The sequence below is a fragment of the Thalassophryne amazonica genome, chromosome 6 (genome assembly GCF_902500255.1).
Source record: "Thalassophryne amazonica chromosome 6, fThaAma1.1, whole genome shotgun sequence".
Taxonomy (NCBI): Eukaryota; Metazoa; Chordata; class Actinopteri; order Batrachoidiformes; family Batrachoididae; genus Thalassophryne; species Thalassophryne amazonica.
In genome coordinates this window covers 121,628,569-121,653,095 of record NC_047108.1, presented here as the reverse complement: position 1 = coordinate 121,653,095, position 24,527 = coordinate 121,628,569, and the positions used below count along the sequence as shown (strand labels likewise).

General features: G+C 43.5%; 1 protein-coding gene across 1 annotated transcript in view; it reads left to right on the top strand.

The window, feature by feature from the left end:
- calcrl2 (calcitonin receptor-like 2) overlaps positions 1-24,527 on the top strand; it is a 158,302-nt gene that overhangs the window by 75,403 nt on the left and 58,372 nt on the right. The window contains exon 7 of the mRNA XM_034173295.1: positions 22,862-22,991. Within this exon, the coding sequence (XP_034029186.1) occupies positions 22,862-22,991 (130 nt within the window). The remainder of the gene's footprint in view (positions 1-22,861; positions 22,992-24,527) is intronic.

Here is a 24,527-nt window from a genome sequence, read left to right as displayed (position 1 = left end):
GAGATCTGCCACATTCAGATAGATTCACCATGCAGTACTATACTATTTCTATTCCTGTAAGCTGCAGTATGTTTGATTTTAACTGTTTCTCATAAGAATGGGATATAGCATTCATAACTATCTGTTCAGTCATCATCTCATATATTTACAAGGTCTGTGATAAACCTAACATACGTTTTATTTTTTACAAAAAGTATATGGATTTGAATCACGTGCGATTACATCAGACAACCTTGAACCCTCGTGCGCATGCGTGAGTTTTTTCATGCCTGTCGGTTACGTCATTCGCCTGTGGGCTGGCTTTGAGTGAGGAGTGGTCTACCCCTCCCGTTGGAATCTCTTTGTCTGAGAACTTCCTGAGAGACTGGCGCTTTGCTTGATCAAAATTTTTTCAAAGACTGTGAGGCACATCGAAGTGGACATCATTCGAGAAATTCAGCTGGTTTTCTGTGAAAACTTTACCGGCTGATGAGAGATTATGGACTGTTGCTGTTGCTTTAAGGATGTCGCGACGCGCCCTGAGCTGCCGCTGTCTGCCTGTTTCGAGCTGAAAGCTTCCAAATTTAAGCCTCTGTTGACCCAGGACGTCGTGAGAGAACAGAGAACTTTCAGAAGAGTCGTGACGGCACAGGAAAAACACCTCCGTGTTGATAACCATTTGTAAAAACCAGGCGGCTTTTGATGGCTTTCAGTTGAGTGAGTATCTGAGAAATTGTTTAACAGCTGGACATGTTCCAACTTGTCCTTAAGGCTTCCAACGGAGGTGTTTTTCCTGTGGCGGCGCGCGGCGCCAGCTGCGTCCCGACACGCGAACCCGTCTGCACTTTCTTTCATTACAAAATCTCCTTTAACAGTGGAATGTCCAGATAAACTGCTGATCCCGACCTCTTCTGAAAGTTCTCTGTTCTGTCACGACGTCTTGGGTCAACAGAGGCTTAAATTGGAAGTTTTCAGCTCAAAACAGGCAGACAGCAGTGGCTCAGGGCGCATCGCGACGTCTCGCTCCGTGGGCAGTCCTTAAAGCGACAGCAACAGTCCATAATCTCTCATCAGCCGTTAAAATTTTCACAGAAAACCAGCTGAATTTCTCAAATGGTGTCCACTGCGATGTGCCTCACAGTCTTTGAAAAAATTTTGATCAAGCAAAGTGTCAGTCTCTCAGGAAGTTCTCAGACAAAGAGATTCCGACGGGAGGGGTGGACCACTCCTCACTCAAAGCCAGCCCACAGGCGAATGACGTAACCGACAGGCGTGAAAAAACTCTCGCATGTCCACGAGGGTTCAAGCTTGTCTGATGTAATCGCACATGATTCAAATCCATATAGTTTTTGAAAAAAATAAAAAGGTCCAATACTTTTCTAACAGACCTCGTATATGCAACAGTGAGTCGATGCATTTTCAGAAGGTTAATGAGGCCTTCATGTCAAGCGGGTCCTCTTATGGAGGCTGTCATGTTCCATGTTGATGCAGTAGCTGAAAAGGGACATATTTACTCTGTCCCTCTCATTTTGAAGCACAGCCAGAAGACTGAAGATAAAAAAGAGAAACCAGTGGTTGTTCCTCTATTCATTGGCAACTGGTTGCCACTGCAGGCTAACATGTTCAAGAACCCATCATACATATTACTTATTAAAAGGGAATTCAAAGGAGCATGGGACACAAAATGGTGATTGGCGACAGCACAATGCAGCCTGCACCTCGCCACTAGATGGCACTAAATCTTGCACACTGTAGCTTTAATGATTAATATAAATGGAGTTCAAACCTGGGAAGCATGGTGGCCAAGCAGTTTCTGCCCTTGGCCACCCATGCCCAATCTCCATGTGCATCAGGAAGGGCATCTGGTGTAAAATTGTGCCTAAACAACATGCAGATATGTGTCGGATGTGCTGCAACAATCCAGAGGGGAAAAGGGAGAAGTTGAAGGAACTATGTGATTTTTCCTGAATTCTGGATTTTTTAGGGCAGTCTGGACAAAGTATTCCTGACTTTTTTCAAGAGTCTGCTTGGTTTCCAAAATAAGGCTTCAAATGGGTCTAATTTTGTGTAAAACCCAGAAGGACCAACAATGGGGCTGCAGACCACCGGCCAACTTTCAGGATGTCTCATTCTCATGTATGCCATATTCAGTGACTTGGAAATGTTCATGTGTTCATCCCTGACTTTTTGACATTAAACAGGCCACAAAAGTGACAATTTAATTTTGTTAATTTTTAATTTTGTTATCACACTGATGCATTCCATTATTTTGGCTTTGATATTTTTTTTTATTTCATTTTGTTTTATTTTATGATGCCAAGATTTGAGTTTGCTGTTCAAAGTCTGAAGAACATAAAGAAATGTAGAGATTTTAATCAAGAATGTGTCACAGGATGAGTTTATGGCTGTTGGTTTACAGTCAGACACTGTAATGGAAATACTGTATTGCAAGAAGTAAGTGCATAAATACAGTAAGTGATGGAAGAGTTTCCACTGTGTAACTCATATTAAACACAAATATTACTGAGTGATTGCTTCCCGGCCTGTCTGTGTATAATTACTGCCACTGCTGTTTGAAACAGAGCGTAAAGCACTGCGGATGTGGAATGATATATTTTTGGGCATTTTTCAGCCTTTATTATGCACACAGAGAAAGAGACAGGGAATCAAAGACATGGAGAGACATGCTGGATTCATACCCAGGGACGCTGCAAATAGCATTCTGTAGCATGTTCCTTCACCCCTCAGCCACAAGCTGCTCCACTGTGGACTTGTATTTAATGATTACTGCTGTTTTGGTGGTTTTTGCTCTGAGTCATCCTCAGTGGAAGGAAATGATGTGATGTGAAAATCAAATTTAAGGCCGTATCGATCACTGATGTGTACAGTTTATGTGCTCATGTGGCTCATTGCTCCAATAAGATTAAGATGTCTGTCAGGGTTTAAGAGCAGCAATAACCCTAGACTGGCAGAGACAGCGTTTCTTTAGTGTCTGAAATTGGTGGTCTAACATATCAAATAACTGTACATTGCAGCCCTTTGGAGTCCTGTATGGTTGTGAGACTTGGACACTAAACAGTGACCTAGTCACTAGGTCTCTTCAGAGGATTTGTGGATAGTGCTGGAATGATTTCATGTCAAATTAACAGATCATTTGGGGGATGAAAATGAGGAGTATCAATTTAACTGTAAGGGACTGACTGTTGTGTGGGCCGCTGAAGGAGAGTACTGCTGGCCCACCACCACCAGTCGGCGCCCTGCTTGGAGTGCGGGCTTCAAGCATGAGAGGGCGCCGAGACAACAGAGAGTGACAGCTGTCCACTCATTTACACCAGCTGTCACCAATCACCACCGTCCCTACAAAGCCGGATTATTACTCCACCTCCTCGCCGAGAAATCAGCTACCGTCTAAGGTAACCTTCTCTGCTGTGATTATTGTTGTATCTAACATTGTTCTGTGTGCAGCCGTGTTCCTGCGGGCTCTGTCTGAAGCTGGATTGGCGGATAGTGGGAGGGCGACGTTCTTCGCCTCTCACTCCATCCAGGGACGAGACTAACAGGAGCTGCACGGGTGAAATTGTTTCTGGAGGTGGAGGTTTTCCCTCCTTGAAGATCTGTAGGTGAAGGATTACTGGGTGTGTGGATACACACTCACCATTAACTGTTTTTCATCTTCTGCCAGCAGTACCAGGGTCTGCAACAGAAGACGGTGACCACCTGGGGACTCAGGACTTGGCGGATCCGGTGTTCTTCAGGCCGTTGGTGTGGAAGCTGTGTGGGTCCCGGCTGTTATGTGGGCCGCTGAAGAGGAGGTACTGCTGGCCCACCACCACCAGAGGGCGCCCTGCTTGGAGTGCGGGCTCCAAGCACGAGAGGGCGCCAGACCCAGAGGAAGTGACAGCTGTCACTCATCGCACCCAGCTGTCACTCATCTACACCAATACATAAGCCGGACTGCAACTCACCCTCCCCGCCGAGAAATCGACTACCAAGAGCAGTACCAGGGTCAACAGCCGAAGACAGAGGCCACCTGGGGACGCGGACTTGGCGGCTCCGGTGTTCTTCAGACCGTTGGTGGTGGGAAGCCGTGTGGGACGCGGCTTCTCTCTCGTCAGGGGTCTTACTATTTTCGAGCCTGCCCACACGTCACCTGGTGTTAATTGACTTTACAAATTTTGTGTGTTTAGTTGTGTGTTGTCACAACACTAAATTGTTACTTTTTGGCTTATTCATTGTCCGTTCTTTAGCGCCCCCTGTTGTGGGTCCGTGCTACGACACCTTCCCAACACCGGCTCTTCGATCGCCAGAAGTCTCCTATCTTCGAACCTGCCCGCACGTCACCTTGTGTTTAATTGGCATTATATCTTTGTCTGTATCCAGTTGTGCGTTTCACAACATTAAATTGTTACTCTTTGTCTTATCCATTGTCCGTTCATTTGCGCCCCCTGATGCGGGTCCGTGTTACGACACCTTCCCAACACTGACAGCTATGACATTTTTATGACATTTTGGCCATATGGCAGACCAGGAAAATATGCACATTAGGGAGACCTGAGGACCAGGGTTTGCAACCACATGTGGAAATATGCAGCACCAGAATGTTCCCACATGTGGTCTGACCTTTGGTGTCACTATGTGGACACAAATGGTATACTTTGACATCTGAAAGACTGTTGAGGAAATGAGCTTTCACATCAGCAGAAACGCTTATTTTTGTGTATATCACTAAATGACCATGAAACACAACCCTCAATTTTAATCCTAAATTATAAAAAAAAAAAAAAATTATAATGTATAAATGCATAGTGCAAACATTGCAAGAGCTGTCTTGGTGGCTTCCCTCACTCTTCTCTCCTTCATGCTGGTCACATCATTTTCTGAGAACTTCTTCCTCCAGACAGATTTATCATACAGCACCTTACTGTTTGTATTTCTTAATGATTGATGGAAATGATGCCCGAGACCTATTCAGTGAGTTCAAAATGTTCATGTATCCATCGCCTGACTCATTAAAGAAAACCGACTCTAAAAATTATGGTTTCTAACAACAATAATCCTTATATTAATTTATGTGGTTACTTATGGACTCTGAAAATTTTAATTTTTTGTCAAAATTCTTTAATATTTTGTGGTGGTGTATGGAGGCAAAATTAAAAAGTTGTGTCACTGTCCAAATACTTATTGACTTGATGAGGACTTTGTTGTGCATTCTTCAGGGCTTTCAGATCACTCATTACATTACATTCTACCTGGTAACATTTTAATTTTACTCATCACGCACACACTTTACAACTTCGCTCGTGTCTTCATAGGTTTTTTTTTTTTTACCCCCCTCCTCCTATATTTCCTGTAGAAATATGTGGACGACCCTGACGCTGTCATTGATCGTTGTGCTGGTGCTGAGCCCAGAGGTAAGTGCAGCTAAAACGAACCAAATTGAATTAATTATCCAAATTTATCAGTCCAAAGTGTGTAAGTTCCAGGTTCAAACCCTACCCCTGCTACATTTCTTCATGCAATATGGAGTTGCATCAGGAAGGGCATCCGGTGTAAAACTTGTGCCAAATCAACATGTACGGTCCACCTTGGACCTGCTGTGATGAACACAAGGGAGCAGCTGAAGGGACTCACCTTCGTCAGTCCAAACACAGCTGTTGTAAAGCTGCACATTTTCATATGACGTGTGTTGGTTGGACATAACACCTGAACTAAATATTAGCATTTTCTTGCTCTGCAGGATTTATTCATTCAAAAGGCAAATTAAGAATTTAAGAGTGCTCTTTAATAATGTGTTCTCTCAAAATTGAATCAGTAAATCACACAGAACAGTTTAACATAACATGGTATCTACTTTGGTTCTCGCTGTAGTCATGAGGTCCTCGGACAGAAGCTTTGGACATGTTGATATGTGTCCAGGGGAATGCCGGTCCTGGTCCTGGTGCTTCCTGTCTTGCTGTAATGGTTGTGAGATTTGAACGCTAATCAGTAGATCAGAAGATCCTTAGACAACCTTGTAATGACCTTGGTGTCAATGAACGTTTCCTTATGGACAACTCTGATGAGAAGAACTCTGGGCATGATCCAGCATGAAGCTGCTTCAGTGTTGAGGACACCATTGGCTGCAGAACACCAAGGGGGACATCCACATCTCACCTGGCTGCAGCAGATACGTAAATGGCAACTTTCGAGAGGTGGGGATGGACCGGTTGTCTGCCTGAATGGTTGCCGCCTAGATTGAGGCGGTTCCCAGATAGTACCCAAAACATACAGTACCCACATCTGCTCCCACACCTGCCCTGACCTTGTCCCCTCAACACTCCTGACTATAAAACTCTGGAAATAAACACAACTTTTATATTGTTTTGGATCGATACATTTGGATAATTATTTGAATTTGGCCATTACACACGTCACTGTGTTTTCTGTCAACGTCAAAGAGGGCAGATGTCAATCATAACAATAATAAAATAACAATGACAGTCGCATTATTAATATTATTGTCATTCATATGCATGTTTCTTTTGGACATTTTAGTATTTATTCTGTGCTGTGTCATATTCCTGTTTAATGCAACAACTTGATCATATTTCATTACACAAATAAATGTTTTATTTGCTAATTTTTTCCTCTACTCCCATCAAACCCATGATTTAATCTAATAAATATTTCATTCCAACAAGAAAAATATTAATCACATATTGCAGTTTGTCAAAACAAGCATGTAAGCAGAAATAATTGCAAGATGTTGCAGTTTAAAAAATTTCCGCTTGTAATACATCTAACGTAGCTTATTGACATGCAGATGTTTGGTGTGAGGACGTGGGCTCCACGGAGGCTGTAGAAAAGGAAGTGGAGGAGCAGCAGCAGGAGGAGACTTTCAGTGATATGTCCAGCGTCCTTGGAAAAATCCAGACAACAGATCCTGGCGGCGCAGTTTGAGTGCTACTTGAAGATAATTGACGATCCACCGTATAAGAAGAAGGTGATGAGGCTTGTAGCCATTCTTCTGTTTAGTCACAGGTCGTCATGTTGGAACACATGTCCCACTTATAATCGCACGTAAGGGTTGATCGCAGTATCCATTGGCCCTCTCCTGCTTATCCCGTTAGGGATCACCGGTATGCATTGGACAGTAATGATGACATACACATTCATTCCATCACAGTTAATCACAATATTCTCAATACAAATTAATCTGTATGTAGGTTTAATTAGGCGACTTTAGAATGTGCAACATCATGTACATCTACTACTATAGGCAACAGGTTCACTGTTGTGTCCCACAGCAGCCTGTAGTCAAGGTTCTTGAAATGGAGCAAGTACAACAGAATTTTGCTATTTATGTCACTCTTTTTTTTTTTTTTGACAAATATATTTATTAACTTTACTACAAACAGAAACAACACTTACAATAGACCATAAAGGCACATCCATTGATACTCTAAAGCACACAATATTCCAAACTGGAAGAAGAAGAAAAAGAAGGGGAAAGAAAGAAGAAAAAAAAAAACACGTGGGAAGAGAAGCGGCAGACAGGCATATAATGTGTATTCACAAAAATAGCAGACTACAGGGCTGCAGTAAAATCATCCCCTTCCAGAAATTCCATAAATGATCTCCAAATCTTCACAAAAGTATTATATTTCTCCTTAACTATATAAGTCAGTTTTTCCATAGCAATACTCTGCAATAGCCCCTCAACCCAATTTTGCATACTTGGCCTATGAACTGATTTCCATGACAGTGCAATTTTATATTTGGCTTCAAGAAGACACATTATGACCATCTTTTTCTGAAACTTCCTAAGTGCACAGTTTTCCGGAAAAAGTGCAAATATACACAGTTTAGAACACAGAGGAAGAGGTTCATTAGCTACTTTTGATAGGACTGTAATAATCACTTTCCAAAACTCTTGAATGGTGGAACATTCCCAAATACAATGATATAAACTACCTTTAGATGTACCACATTTGACACATGTGTCAGGTGTATTTAGGTGAATACGCTGTAGTACCTCCGGGTAATATACATTCTCATCAACCATATATACTGTAATAACTTGAACCGTCTATTTATTGTTTGAACCTGACACTGTAAACATATCTCCTTTCATTCTTCTACTGTAATTTCCTCGTTAAGATCTGCACACCATGCAAGCCTTTTATCCTCTGATGATTCTTTACTTCCAGCTATAATGATTTGGTCAATTCTAGAGATGAGCCTTGCTGCTCCATAATGGTTCACCACAGCCAATTCCAGTGAATTCTGAGTGGGAAGAGCTAGGGAATTTTGAGTCTTTGATATATAGTTTCTTATCTGAAGGAATTTGAAAAAGTGTTTTGAGTTGACATTAAATTGTCCTTGATTTCATTAAAACTTAAAAGGATATCATGTCGTATAGATCTGATACTTTACTGATCCCTTTATCCACCCATGACTTAAAAACCAAAATCATTGGTGCCTGGAGTAAAATTCCTATTCCCCCAACAGGGAAAAAGGAGCATTTTCTTTAAGGTAGTTTAACCCTCATGCCAAATTACACTCAACAAAAATATAACCGCAACACTTTTGGTTTTGCTCCCATTTTGTATGAGATGAAATCAAAGATCTAAAACTTTTCCACATACACAATATCACCATTTCCCTCAAATATGTTCACAAACCAGTCTAAATCTGTGATAGTGAGCACTTCTCTCCTTTGCTGAGATAATCCATCCCACCTCCAAGGTGTGCCATATCAAGATGCTGATTAGACACCATGATTAGTGCCAGGTGTGCCTTAGACTGCCCACAATAAAAGGCCACTTCTGAAAAGGTGCAGTTTTATCACACAGCACAATGCCACAGATGTCGCAAGATTTGAGGGAGCGTGCAATTGGCATGCTGACAGCAGGAATGTCAAACCAGAGCTGTTGCTCGGTATTGAATGTTCATTTCTCTACCATAAGCCGTCTCCAAAGGCGTTTCAGAGAATTGGCAGTACATCCAACCAGCCTCACAACCCGCAGACCATGTGTAACCACACCAGCCCAGGACCTCCACATCCAGCATGTTCACCTCCAAGATCGTCTGAGACCAGCCACTCGGACAGCTGCTGAAACAATCAGTTTGCATAACCAAAGAATTTCTGCACAACTGTCAGAAACCGTCTCAGGGAAGCTCATCTGCATGCTCGTCATCCTCATCGGGGTCTCGACCTGACTCCAGTTCGTCATCGTACCGACTTGAGTGGGCAAATGCTCACATTCACTGGCGTTTGGCACGTTGGAGAGGTGTTCTCTTCACGGATGAATCCACGGTTCACACTGTTCAGGGTAGATGGCAGACAGCGTGTGTGGCATCGGTGGGGGAGCGTTTTCTGATGTCAGTGTTGTGGATCGAGTGGCCCATGGTGGCGGTGGGGTTATGGTAGGGCCAGCGTCTGTTAGGACGAAGACACAGGTGCATTTTATTGATGGCATTTTGAATGCATAGAGATACCGTGACGAGATCCTGAGGCCCATTGTTGTGCCATACATCCAAGAACAGCACCTCATGTTGCAGCAGGATAATGCACGGCCCCATGTTGCAAGGATCTGTAAACAATTCTTGGAAGCTGAAAATGTCCCAGTTCTTGCATGGCCGCATACTCACCGGACATGTCACCCATTGAGCATGTTTGGGGATGCTCTGGACCGGCGTATACGACAGCGTGTACCAGTTCCTGCCAATACCAGCACTTCGCACAGCCATTGAAGAGGAGTGGACCAACATTCCACAGGCCCACAATTGACAACCTGATCAACTCTATGCGAAGGAGATGTGTTGCACTGCATGAGGCAATATGGTGGTCACACCAGATACGTGACTGGTATCCCCCCCAATAAAACAAAACTGCACCTTTCAGAGTGGCCTTTTATTGTGAGCAGTCTAAGGCACACCTGTGCACTAATCATGGGTCTAATCAGCATCTTGGTATGGCACACCTGTGAGGTGGGATGGATTATCTCAGCAAAGGAGAAGTGCTCACTATCACAGATTTAGACTGGTTTGTGAACAATATTTGAGGGGAAATGGTGATATTGTGTATGTGGAAAAAGTTTTAGATCTTTGAGTTCATCTCATACAAAATGGGAGCAAAACCAAAAGTGTTGCGTTTATATTTTTGTTGAGTATATATACACACACACGAGGGTCTGTGATAAAAGTAACGGACCTTATTATTTTTTTTCAAAAACCATATGGATTTGAATCACGTGTGATTACATCAGACATGCTTGAACCCTCGTGGGCAATGCGAGAGGTTTTTTTCACACCTGTTGGTTACGTCATTCGCCTGTGGGCAGTTTTTTGAGTGAGAAGTCGCCCACCCTCTCGTCGATTTTTTCATTGTTTAGGAAGGCTCAGAGGACTGCTGCTTGTTTGATAAATTTTTTTCAAAAACTGTAAGGCACACCTGACGTGGACACCATTCGATAAATTCAGCTGGTTTTCTGTAAAATTTTAATGGCTGATGAGAGATTTTTGGTCTGGTAGTGTGCTTTAAGGACGGCCCACGGTGCCTGACGGCGATCTGCGCTTCGAGGCGGCAGCGTCTCGCCGTTTCAAGTTGAAAACTTTCACATTTCAGGCTCTGTGACCCAGTAAGTCGTCAGAGACAGAGAACTTTCCAGAAGAGTCGGCATGAGGAGTTTATTCGGACATTCCATTAACGGACATTTTGTAATGAAAGACGTGCGGGCAGAGTGCATGTCGGTGTTTACAATGCTACAGAGGTTTTAAATAACTAAAAAAGTTAAACAAACTAAAGTAGCTAACCATTTGATAGTTTTGATTTTCTACCCTGTATACTAACATCCGACGTGACCAACTTATATATAGTATCAGTGAACTAGTCAAGGAAGCTTTTAGAATTAGAGGTTCTAAATATATCGTTATTAGAAATGATAGCACAACCTATTGGTATAACACTACATCAACATGTTATCATATATAACTGAGGAAAATATGATTGAGCTATATAGAATTCTTTGTAGACAACATCTATATAGAGGCTGGCAACAGAATTTTAACAATACAAACAAAAGGGATACCTATGGGAACAGATTGTGCTCCACTTCAGCTAACCTTTTCCTTTTTATATGAATATAAATTTATGAAAGATAAACTTAAAACTAAAAGTAACTCAGCAAAAACCTTTAATAATACCTTCCGTTACATTGATGACCTACTTACTTAAATAACCTAATTTTGAGAATGAAATTGAATATATATATATATTATATATATATATATATATATATATATATATATATATATATATATATATATATATATACGAGGTCTGTCCATAAAGTACGTACCTTTTTATTTTTTTTTAAACTCTATGGATTTGATTCATATGTTTTCACGTCGGACAAGCTTGAACCCTTGCGCGCATGCGTGAGTTTTTCCACGCCTGTCGGTGACGTCATTCGCCTGTGAGCACGCCTTGTGGAAGGATTGGTCCCGCCCCGTCGTCAGATTTTCATTGTCTGGAAATGGCGGAATGATTTGGGGCTTTTTTTCCATAAGAATTTTTTCAGAAGCTGTTAGAGACTGGCACCTGGAAACCATTCGAAAAATTTATTCTGGCTTCGGTGAAAATTTCACAGAGAATAAGGTCTGTTAGTACAGCTTTAAGGACCCCTTTAAGACGCTCGGCGTGCTCACAAGCGAATGACGTCACCGACAGGCGTGGAACAACTCACGCATGCGCACGAGGGTTCAAGCTTGTCTGACGTGAAACATATGAATCAAATCCATATAGTTAAAAAAATCAAATAAAAAGGTACGATACTTTATGGACAGACCTCGAATATATATATATATACATATACATATACAACCCCTGGCAAAAATTATGGAATCACCGGCCTCGGAGGATGTTCATTCAGTTGTTTAATTTTGTAGAAAAAAAGCAGATCACAGACATGACACAAAACTAAAGTCATTTCAAATGGCAACTTTCTGGCTTTAAGTATAGATAGATAGGTAGGTAGATAGATAGATAGATTGATTGATTTGTGGACAGAAATACAATACTGTTCCCCTTACTAAATAAATTCACGTGTTCTTTGAACATATTAGTTTTGCTTATTTTGGGCTATTTGTTCTGTTAACTATCAACTTACAGTTTCAAATGTGCATCCAGACTGAGCTAGAAAAGGAGGAAAATAACTCTGAAAGAAGGAAACTTTCTCTTTGTTTTCATCCCAGTGACTGTTTCTTCATCACTTATCTGCTTTTGAAAAGTTCCTTTGTGCTGGATTTCCCAGCATGCCGCTGTGCACCCTGGTAAAGTCAGGTTTCCGTCTATTGTTGACCAGCTTTGTGCTTGAAGTTAAGCAGACCTGCTGCAGTGAACCAATTTGCAGATAAGTGATCCAACTGAGTGAATGAAACATGAAAAAAAGTTCCTCCTCGGAAGCATAAAACATTTGCAGCATATTCAATAAATGGTGGTTTAAGAATGATCAAATATCAGTTTGTGCAGTGTTCTCTTCCAAAAGAAAATCAGTCCAAACCACCACATCTGCTAAACAACAACAGTAATTAAAAGAAAAAAAGCCACAAAACTCTTGAAAAACTAACTCTGGGGCTATATACAAAAATGTAACTGATAAACGCTGCGCCTGAAAATGTGGAGAATTACAGATCATTAAACCCAATGTAATGCAAGTGGACTGGTCCTACGGATTGGCCCCTGTTCACCGTTTGCAAGACCTGATTTAGTTTATTACCGGTTCGTCTTTCTGCGCATGCTTTCTTTCACGTATTTATACTCCCAGCAAACAAAGGCTTGCGGGGTATACAGGAATCACCCCGTCTGTTCGTCTGTCCATGAATCTTGCAAACACAACTCCTTCTAAACCGTGTGGTGTGCTGCACAGTGGTACTGTGACAGAGTCCAGCAGGAGTCGCTGTGCATATGGAAGTCAAAGGGCTTCACTCCCCCTGACAAGAAAAGGATAATCTGGCTCCTTAGGCCAGAGCCCGGGTTTTTAGCCGAGTGGTCAGAGCGACCGCCTCCCATGCCGGAGATTGTGAGTTTGCGTCCCAAGTGGACCGAGTGGGAGGAGTCAACAAACACAACACAACTCAGAGCAAGTCATTACAGTAGCACACCGTATGAAGATGTGCAAGACAGAAATTATTTACGTCTTCAGCAGAGATCTGCATTGGGAATTGGTGCGTGTTTTGCACAGACTATCCTTCCTGACACAACTTCAGTACTACACACTTCCTGATGTTCCCAAGCGACCTCTCGGCCCAACACTAATCAGAACCCACTCTGCTTAAGCAATGGTGTCCATAGCATTCCAGAAAGGGCCAAGAGGGTGATGAACTCGTCCCATCTGCTCAATGAAATCACCTGCTGGAGTCAGTGGCTGCAAAGAAAACCTGCCCCCTCTTGGCACTTTGTGGAATACTTTGGGCACCACTGGCTTAATGGAAACCACTGGAAAACTAGAAGGGCGGAAGTTATGGATAGTTACTATAGAAAGACAAATTCCGTACTCTACATACTTTCTAATGGAACCCCAAACTTAGATACTATCCATCGCTATCTGTTAAAGAACCATTTAAACTGAAGAAGCGTTAAAAATCTACATCATGTAAAAGAGTACAAATCCCGAAAGTTGGCCAACTATAGCCAGAAGAGCTACCGTAATTTAGCCTATAACCAGCCTAGCACACCTTGCTAACCAAAAAAGTTAAATAAAGCTAGAGTATAAAGCACAATAGTGTCGCTACACCGTACAATAACAACCGTAACAACCAATACATATAACAACAAATGTAAACAAGTGTCTGTTAACGTTAACTTAAACAGAACCGGCTATGGATTTTTATATAAAAACAGTGATATAAAAGCAGTGACATTAAGACTGTTGATTTGTCTTAGTATTTCACAAACACACACACACACAAATACCCACACACACACAGACATTTGCAGGCTGCTGCTTGAAACACCTGTTATTACTGCCCCCTATAGGTACGTATTGTAATCGCACATGGGACGGCTGGCTGTGTTGGGGGGACACACCTCCAGGAACTGTCATGCAAATGTGTCCTGAATACTTTCACGACTTTGACCCTGGAGGTGAGACCTTACACACACACACACACACACACACACACACACACACACACACACACACACACACACACACACACACACACACACACACACACACACACACACACACACACACACACACATAAAGGAACTGACACTAACATGTCAGTAAATCCAGAGAGAAGTACACACAAGTATTTTCTGAAACTAATAATATTATAATAATAATGTGATGTAAAAACCTGACTGCTGCTATTTTTTCATTATAGGACATGTAACTTGATCAAAGTCAAACCAGTGGAAATGTTTCTTAATTATGACTGTTTCTCTGACAGAGAAGGTTACCAAAGTATGTAATCCTAATGGACAGTGGTTCCACCATCCAGAGAGCAACAGAGTCTGGACGAACTACACCCAGTGTCAGGTCTACACCAAAGATAAACTCAAGGTACCCAAAACACAGACACACAATCAAACCAAATGATCAGCTGTGATCACATTTAACTCATCCACCTACTCCCCATTTGGCACAGTGGGCAGCCACAGTCCAAATCCAGGTTAACACTACGTCGTTTAAGGGCAGTGAAACTAAGGGCCCGGTCCCACTGGGGAGAGGATTAATTGCGCATGAATTGAGTATACAAGGTACGGGCGTTCGTTGTCGTTCGCAACAAAAATGGCCAAAAAATAAATGTCCCAGTATGAATTACGGATATATTAATAATATATAGCGAATATATGATGAACAATCACGGTTGTATAACGCATGTGGTGAGGAAACGGATCAGACGCATTGCAATTATAACAGCAATATTACGGGTGTATTATGAATGCATCGCGCACATGTTGCGCGTGCACGCCATCTGTATTGCGGTCATAAAAGAAGTGCACTCGGGCCATCGGCATCACTATTCACACCAACAATACAGCCTCTGGAGCATTTTGTGGACTTGGACAAGTTGACTGGAGTAAACAAGCAGCGAACAGGGCGAGTGGTGACGTCAGCGGATCGCATCAGAGCGCAGCGCATCTGAACGATTATAACAAGAAGGTAAATCTGTTATAAACAGGAATAAATACTGTAACAGCTGCATACAAGAAGGAAAAAACACGCAACTGTTTTATCAAGCCTTGACAATGTAAACAAGTCAAATAATTATCTTTTTAGACGGCTCAAAATGCTTTCTGCAGCTTACACGTGCGTGCGAACGGCCCAGCTGCAGCTTCCTCTGTGATTCAGGAGGTGATTAGAGCCGTTTTCAACAGCCAATTTGCAGAATAAAATGATTAATCCACCACGAAATAATTATTTTATATACGCAGCATCCAGCGCAGAGCGCGTGGCAGCCGGTAGAACAAAGAACGGCGGCCAGCTGTGAACACAGCGCATCTGATTTGCATCCGCCGCAAATCAGATGCAAAGCAGACGTAATAAAAACGCTTTATTCGTGGACAATCTGTATGCAGTCGCTACAACTTATTTTAGTCCATGATGTGGACATGATGGGCACGCAAAATATCCGTTTTACACACTGTTCCAGTCCGCTGCCAAGCCGCAAATCCCTGTCAATTGCGGCTATCAGCAGATGACCGCGAATATACAGCGCATAGATTGAGTATGTTTGTGTATGTATGGAGTATGTATGAGGTCTATTAGAAAAGTATCCGACATTATTTTTTAAAAAAACCATATGGATTTGAATCACGTGTGATTGCGTCAGACAAGCTTGAACCCTCGTGCGCATGCGTGAGTTTTTTCATGCCTGTCGGTTGCATCATTCGCCTGTGAGCAACCTTTGAGTGAGGTGTGGTCCACCCTCTCAGCGGATTTTTATTGCGAATAAATGTCTGAACGATTTGGAGCTTTGCTGCATCAATTTTTTTCCAGAAACTGTGAGAGACCTCCAGGTGGACACCATTCAAAAAATTAATATGGCTTTCAGGGATGATTTTATGGGGATTATACAGATTAAGGAGTGTTACTGCCGCTTTAAGGACGGCCCACAACTGCTGAGAGCGCGGCGCGCTCCCAGCCCCCATCGACAGGCTCACACCCCGCTGAAACAACCAGATCATTTCCAACGTGAAGGCTTTGTTGATCCGGGACCTCGTCTGACTTTCACAAAAAGGCAGAAGATGTGGACATCAGCATTTTTTCGGTACATTCCACCATTACAGGAGTTTTTTTCATGGAAAAAAAAGCGGAGGGACGCGCCACAGAGCCGTTCATTACGCGGGACAAATCCACCTCGGTGTTGGTCTCGCAGGACGGCTTTCAGGTGGATTTCAGACGGATTCCGGTTGCTTTCCAGTCGTGTGATTATCCGATTGTGAACATGTCCCGTGAGGCTTCATCACGGCGTTGCTTTGCGCTGAGCGTATATATATATATATATATATATATATATATATATATATATATATATATATATATATATATATATATATATATATATTGCAGCGTCGGCTCGCAGCTGCCGCGACGCTCCGCCACAGGAAAAACACCTCTGTTGGAAGCCTTAAGGACAAGTTGGAACATGTCCAGCTGTTAAACAATTTCTCATATACTCACTCCACTGAAAGCCATCAAAAGCCGCCTGGATTTTACAAATGGTTATCAACACGGAGGTGTTTTTCCTGTGCCGCCGCACCGCACCGGCTGCGTCCCGACACGTTGACCCATCCGCATGTCTTTCATTAAAAAAATCTCCTTTAACAGTGGAATATCCGGATAAAATGCTGAAACCGACTTCTGAAACTTCTCTGTTCTCTCACGACGTCCTGGATCAATAGAGCCTGAAATGTGGAGGTTTTCAGCTTGAAACAGGCTGACGACAGCGCCTGAGAGCGCTGTGCAACGTCTCGCACCGTGGGAAGTCCTTAAAGCGACAGTATCACCTCAAAATCTCTCATCAGCCGTTAAAATTTTCACTGAAAACCAGCTTAATTTTTCGAACCGTGTCCACTTCGATGTGTCTCACAGGTTTAGAAAAAATTTTGATCAAACAAAGCGCCAGTCTCTCAGCAACTTCTCAGACAAAGGAATTCCGACGAGGGGCTGGACGACTCCTCCCACAAGGAGTGCTCACAGGCGAATGACGTCACCGACAGGCGCGGAAAAACTCACGCATGCGCACGAGGATTCAAGCATGTCTGACGTAAAAACATATGAATGAAATCCATATAGTTTTTGAAAAAAATAAAAAGGACCTATACTTTATTGACAGCCCTCGTATATATATATATATATATATATATATATATATATATATATATATATATATATATATATATATATGTGTGTGTTTTGTTTTTTTCTGTAATTGTTGTATGGCTCTTGCCTTACAATATAAAGCGCCTTGGGGCGACTGTTGTGACTTGGCGCTATATAAATAAATAAATAAATTTGATTTGATTTGATATTCCGTTTGTTAGCTTACAAGCTATAGTTACTTGGAGCTAGATGAGTTGTTTTCGGTTTAGATTGAGTCAGATTTATTTTCAGTCAGTTTTAGATTGTGTCAGGTAGGTTTTCCTGGAGCTGCACTCACTTTGGTTTTGATTAGGTTGGCTTTGTGTTTTTGTTGTTGTTGTTTTACAACACAGATATTGTTTATTCAAGTATGGCAGTGGTAGGTCCATGACCTGTACGGGATCTAGGCACTCCCGCCATCATGAGCCTCCCAGCTGACTGGGTTATAGCAGTGGGTACATGGGACTCATTAGCCCTGTTAAGGCGGTCCACCTAGGGGAAGGAAAACCCTGATGTTAAACCCCCAGCCTGGGTTACTGCCCCCGTGCCTCTGAGGAAGGTTCTTTAGCCAGAGGCTAGTAGAAGGTCACTCTGATGTAAAACCTACAGCCTGGTGGTCGCCACAGCCATCTCAGCTTGTCTTTGCCACTGTGGAGTGCCACCTTGCCTAAAGATGTAATTGGTGTGCGCGAGCTGATTCCCACTTTAAGCAACGAGCGCAGGTGGGAAGGAAAGCCCTGCAGCGATGGGAAGAGGCGAAAACAGCAGGTGCATGATGGCACTGGGAGCTGCAGTCTCGATCCTGCATGCAGGCGGCTCAGGAGCTATGGTCGTTTGATTGCTGACCCGAGACAACAGCATCATCCGGCAGGGCCCTGGGTGACCAAGCAGCCCTGTTTAGGGATAGCCCTGCTTGCTCCACATGGAGACAGACCTAGAAAAGGTGGTCTAAACATGGCTTGTCTCACTAGACCCAGTTGGCTCACCGCTGCCAACGGGCATCACTACACGCGGTGCGAAAAGAAAAACAACCTGAAAATTGCGTGCTGGAATGTACCCACAATGATGGACTCAGACAATAGCGATCGTCCTCGAAGACGCTCAGCCTTAGTCGCCAAAGAGCTAGCAAGACTTGACATAGACATTGCTGCACTCAGTGAGGTGCGCTTTGCAGACCAAGGGTCACTCACTGAGGAAGGCACAGGCTACACACTGTTCTGGTCAGGGAAGGCTAAAGAAGATCGTCGACTCTCAGGGGTCGGGTTCATGATTAAGAGCGCCATAGCACATAGGTTACACAGTTTGCCAGTTGGACATTCTGACCGACTCATGTCACTCTGACTCCCCATCAACAACAAGGATTTTGCCACTATTGTTAGTGTGTATGCCCCAACTATGCAGGCCGACATCGGAGTTAAGGAGGCTTTCTATAGCGATCTGCACAACCTTCTACAGCGCGTCGACACCCAGGACAAGCTCCTCATCATGGGAGATTTCAATGCCAGAGTGGGCCGCGACTCCGATGTATGGAAGGACGTTCTAGGGAAACATGGCATAGGCAACTGTAACGACAATGGCCGCCTGCTGCTGGAGTTCTGCTCTGTACATGACTTGACGATCACCAACAGCCTGTTCCAACAGAAAGAGAGATTCAAAGCAACCTGGAGACACCCACACTCCAAACACTGGCACCTTCTGGACTACGTTCTGACGCGACAGCATGATAGAAGAGACGTACTACATACCAGGGTGATGCCTAGCGCGGATTGCTATATGGATCATCGCTTGGTCCGTTCCAAGATTGCTTTCACTTTCAAGGCCCCTCCCTGTACAAGAACAAGGGCGACAAGTCCGACTGTTCTAATTACCGGGGCATCACTCTCCTCTCAGTAGCAGGTAAGATTTTGACTTGAGTGCTGCTCAACAGGCTTACCCCTACCATATCGCATGAAAATACTCCCGAGAGTCAGTGCGGATTTCGGGCCAACAGGGGAACCACTGACATGATCTTCGTCCTGAGACAGATCCAGGAGAAGTGCAGAGAACAGAACATGGCCCTTTATGCAGCCTTCATAGACTTAACCAAGGCTTTTGACACGTTCAGTCGTGAGGGTTTGTGGAAGATTCTTGCACGCCTTGGCTGCCCTCAAAAGCTCCTCACCATCATCCGCCAGCTGCATGAAGGCCAGATGGGACAAGTGAAGTACAACGGGACTCTGTCCGGCAGCTTCCCCATCTCAAATGGCGTCAAACAAGGTTGCATCCTTGCACCCACTCTGTTCTCTATCTTCTTCAGCATGATGCTTCGTGAGGCCAAAGAAGACTTGACAGACGGCATCTATATCTGCTTCAGAACCGACGGAAGTCTGTTTAACTTGCGGCGCCTTCTGTCCCACACTAAGATCACAGAACAGCTAATCATGGAGCTGCTCTTCGTAGATGACTGCGCCCTCGTCGCCCATACGGAGCAAGCCTTGCAGCACATTGTCAACTGTTTTGCTGAAGCAGCAAGAGCCTTCGGCCTCACCATCAGCCTGAGAAAGACAGAAGTCCTATATCAACCGGTCCCCCATACAGCATATACCCCACCCCAAATCAACATCGAGGGTACCAGCCTGAATGCAGTAGAGCACTTCACGTATCTCAGTAGTGTTATCTTAAATGACGCATCTGTTGCCAAGGACCTAGACAGTCGCCTTGCCAAGGCCAGCAGTTCTTTTGGTTGACTCTCAAAGAAAGTCTGGCAGAATCATGCACTGCGCCTTTCCACAAAAGTGCAGGTCCACAGAGCCATTGTGGTCCCTACCTTCCTGTATGGAGCTGAAACCTGGGTTCTGTATCGCCAGCAGATCAGATTACTGGAACGCTTTCATCAGCGTTGTCTCCAAAACATCTTCGGGATCAAGTGGCAGGACTACGTCTCAAATGAGGGCATCCTTACCAGAGCCAAATTGCCCAGCATGGAGTCTATTATACTCAAACAACAGCTTCGTTGGGCAGGTCACGTAGCCAGGATGGATGATACACGCATGCCGAAATTAATTCTCTTTGGCGAGCTCAAGGAAGGGAGACGAAACCAAGGGGCCCCCAAAAAGCGCTATAAGGACCAGCTGAAGAAACAGCTCTCCCTTGCAGCCATTCAGCATCAGTCATGGCAGCATCTAGCTACAGATAGACTCAGCTAGCGTTCCAGCATCAAATCCGCCAGCCTGAAGTTTGAGGCAGAAAGAAGTGAGGCCTCACGCCAGAAGCATCAAAGACAGAAAGAGTGGGCAGCAGCACAAGCCCAGCCTACTCAAGTGTTCATTTGCCCCAAGTGTAACAGGTCTTGTGCATCCCGCATCGGACTTTTCAGCCACCAGAGGGCGTGTAGAAAATAAACTAAAAAAAAAAAAAAAAAGGCCTTCCCACTATCCTCGCAAGCGAGGAAACTGCCAACATATGTGTGTGTGCATGTGTAGATATGTACAAGTAAGGTGTGTATTTTAACTTTATTATCTTTTTCCTGTATGCTGTTTTAATTGTATATATGGGTAAAGTAAGTCCCTTCGGCTGCTCCCTTGTTTGCACTCGGGGTCGCCACGGCAAATCCAAGGTGGATCTGCGTGTTGAATTAGCACAAGTTTTACGCTGGATGCCCTTCCTGAGGCAACTCCACATTACATGGAGAAATGTGGCAGGGGTGGGATTTGAACCCGGAACCTTCTGAACTGAAACCAAGCGCATTAACCACTTGGCCAACACCCCTGCTAATTGTATATATGGGTAACGTGCAATATGTTTGTGAATGTTCCATTGGTGTGCAAGCAGTGTACAGTTTTTTGTTGTATTTATTGATTTCTTGAGACAGAAATGTCTGCAGAGCACTTGACGTCCAAGACGAATTTCCCCTTGGAGACAATAAAGTATATTGTATCGCTATATGGGGAGTAAACTGGAGTTCCCAGAGGAAACGTCTGCAGACTTGGGGAGAACATACAAATTCACACACAGAAAGGATGTGGGCATTGGTGGAACTGAACCCAAGACCTTCTTGTGAGACAAAATTCCTAGCTAGCCTTCCGTTGTGCTGCACTGAACCATGCTGCACTGTGCTGCTCCATGCTGCACCTTGGTAAAGGGACTGCATTCCTATAGAACTTTTCCATCTGAAGCAGATGCTCAAAGCACTTTACAGTGATGCACTGAGCTGCTCCCTGCTCCATACTGCTGCACTGAGCTGCTCCCTGCTCCATGATGCTGCACCGAGCTGCTCCCTGCTCCAAGCTGTTGCACCGCGCTGCTCCCTGCTCCAAGCTGCTGCACAGAGCTGCTCCCTGCTCCGTGCTGCTGCACAGAGCTGCTCCCTGCTCCATGCTGCTGCACCGAGCTGCTCCCCGATCCGTGCTGCTGCACCGAGCTGCTCCCCGATCCGTGCTGCTGCACCACGCTACTCCCCGCTCCGTGCTGCTGCACCGCGCTGCTCCCGCTCCGTGCTGTTCCACCGAGCTGCTCACTGCTCCATGCTGCTGCACTGTGCTGCTCCCTGCTTCTTGCTGCTCTGTGCTACACTGTGCTTCACCATGTTCTGGCTTGCTGCATCATGCTGTATTGCTCTGTGCTCTGTTTAGTTTAGCTGCACTGTTTATGCCTTGGTGTTGCTCTGCAATGGCAAAGGTAGATTCAGTGGCAAAACAAGCATTAGGACAGGAAAGTCTCATACAATTTGCTTCATGTTTTCATGTTTATTGTCCTATAATAAAGTTAATAGTGAAATATTATCTTTATTGTTTATTAAAATCCATGTTGCGTGATGAGATGGGGATTTGTTTGCTATTGCTTAGACACGGTGCCGTTAACAGGCTTCTAAGTTGACAAAAAGTTGCAGAAATCTAAACTCACTTTTAATTTAATTGTTTATATGGGAACTTCCAGGGTCCCAGTCATAAAGTGGATAACCAACAATGTTAACTTCAGTGACCACAGAGTGGAATAATCAGGACCATAGTAACACAACCTTCTCAGGACTTAAATGTAACTTAGATAATAGGTACCAGCTGTACTTTTGTTGTTGTGTAGCTGTGCAGACACTGGAACCTTATGCACATACATTGTACGAGCACAATTCCAGTAGATATCCAATGCAACAAAGCACTGAGCAATGGATGCACTGTTTGATTTCGACAGTTTGCCATCAGTCTCTACTACCTGGCCATGGTGGGTCATGGACTATCTATTGTCTCCCTGATTGTCTGTCTGATCATCTTCTCCTATTTCAAGTGAGTCTTGTTGTAGCTGTTTACACTCTTTACATACTTTATAAACCGTGTTTCCTGTACTGATTTCATTTGTCTGTAATACCAAAAATTGGTTTATGCTGTTCCACTGTGTGTTTTATACAATAACCATGTTCATGAATTGAAGACGCTCTGATATTGGTGTGGATATATTAACAATAAATTCAGTATACAGAAATAATCTGTTTTAAAGATGCCACGCAGTCCCACAGTAAGTACTGACATAAACATCCTCTCTGTCTCTCTCAGGAGCTTGAGCTGCCAGAGAATCTCCCTCCACAAGAACATGTTTCTCTCCTTCATCCTGAATTCCATCGTTACTATTATGTGGCTCTCCCTCACTGCAGCCAATAACCAGGCTTTAATTGCCAGCAACTCTGTGAGCAACCAGATTGTTTTATAACTCTGCATCCATCCATCCATCCGTGGGGCGGCTGGAGCCTATCCTGCCATACGCTGGTCTGGAGGCAGTGTGCACCCTGGACAGGTCGCCATATTGACCCTCACATAAGTACTTTTAATTACAATCAGCCTAATTTGAGGGTACTGTGTTTTATAATCTATAAGTAAGTACATTATATATAATAGTGTGCAAAATACAGTATTTATATCTGCCTATTATATATTAAATTGGATAGGCTCCAGACACCCCGACGATCAACAGAACAATGTGTGGATTTATCAAATGAAATGCTTTGCTTGTGGTCAGTTCCTATTATGAAATCTACAACTTGCGAGCACTAATGAATACTAGACTCACATCATCAGCCGGATTGACCTAAATTAAATTTATTTATTCAATTATTTATTCATTGCAGGTCATAATACTTTTGTTTGGACAGTTCACATTCATGTTTGTTCACCTGATCTGACCGTTCATACAACAAAGATACAAATTAGGTGCAAATCAGCCATCGTTTGACCATATTACCCCTCTTTTGACCTCCCTTCACTGGCTTCCTGTCCATGTGAGATCAGATTTTAAGGTTTTGTTATTAACACACAAAATCCTCCATGGCCTAGCAGCTCTGATATGGCCAACAGAATTAAACCTTATGTACCGCTGCTGTTCTCAAGAGGAAGGGTTACTGGAAAAGAAGTCAGCAGGCCACAGAGCTTTCTGTTGAACGATCTGCCTGCTGAGATAAAACAGTCTGAATCTCTGGAGTCATTCAAATCCACATTAAAGACCCATCTGTTTTCCTTTTTGTATGACTAAGATATGAGCATTGTACTGAACTATTTCTTTTTCCTCCCCGTCTTAATTTTGTTCAGATTAATCAAGCAGATGTGGTAGATTAATCATTTTCTCTGCGAGTTAGCTGTTGAAAACAGCTCTAATTGCTTCCTGAATCACAGAGGACCGCTCCAGCAGTAGCTGGTCAAGCGCGCGCTGAATGAGCTGGAGAAAGCATTTGGAGCCGTCTAAAATGGTAATTATTTGTCATGAAAATTCAGTAAGGTATATCTTATATATTATATTCCAATTCTAAGGTGGAACTATGCCAGTATACAAAGGTATATCTAAAAAGAAAGCGTAAAATAGGAGAGTAGAAAAGAGTAGAGTAGAGCCACTTAGGTGCCTGGTCATGTTTACATTGTCATGGCTTGGTAGAACAGTTGCATGTTCTTTCCTTCTTGTGTGCAGCTGTAAAAGTATGTTTGTGATAGATTTAACATCTCATTATAATCGTTCAGACGAGCTGCACTCTGATGTGGTGCGCTGACGCAACCACTCACGCTGTCCTCTTCTTCTTTACGTGACTTGATGACCTGCACGTAGTGTTGGCGAGTAGATCATGCAACGTTGTATGACATTTATGAATGAAAGATTTTTTTGAACATTTCAAAATTCTCTTTATGCAATTGCACGCACCAGCGCCCCTCTCACGTTCAGTCTACACCCATTAAAGAT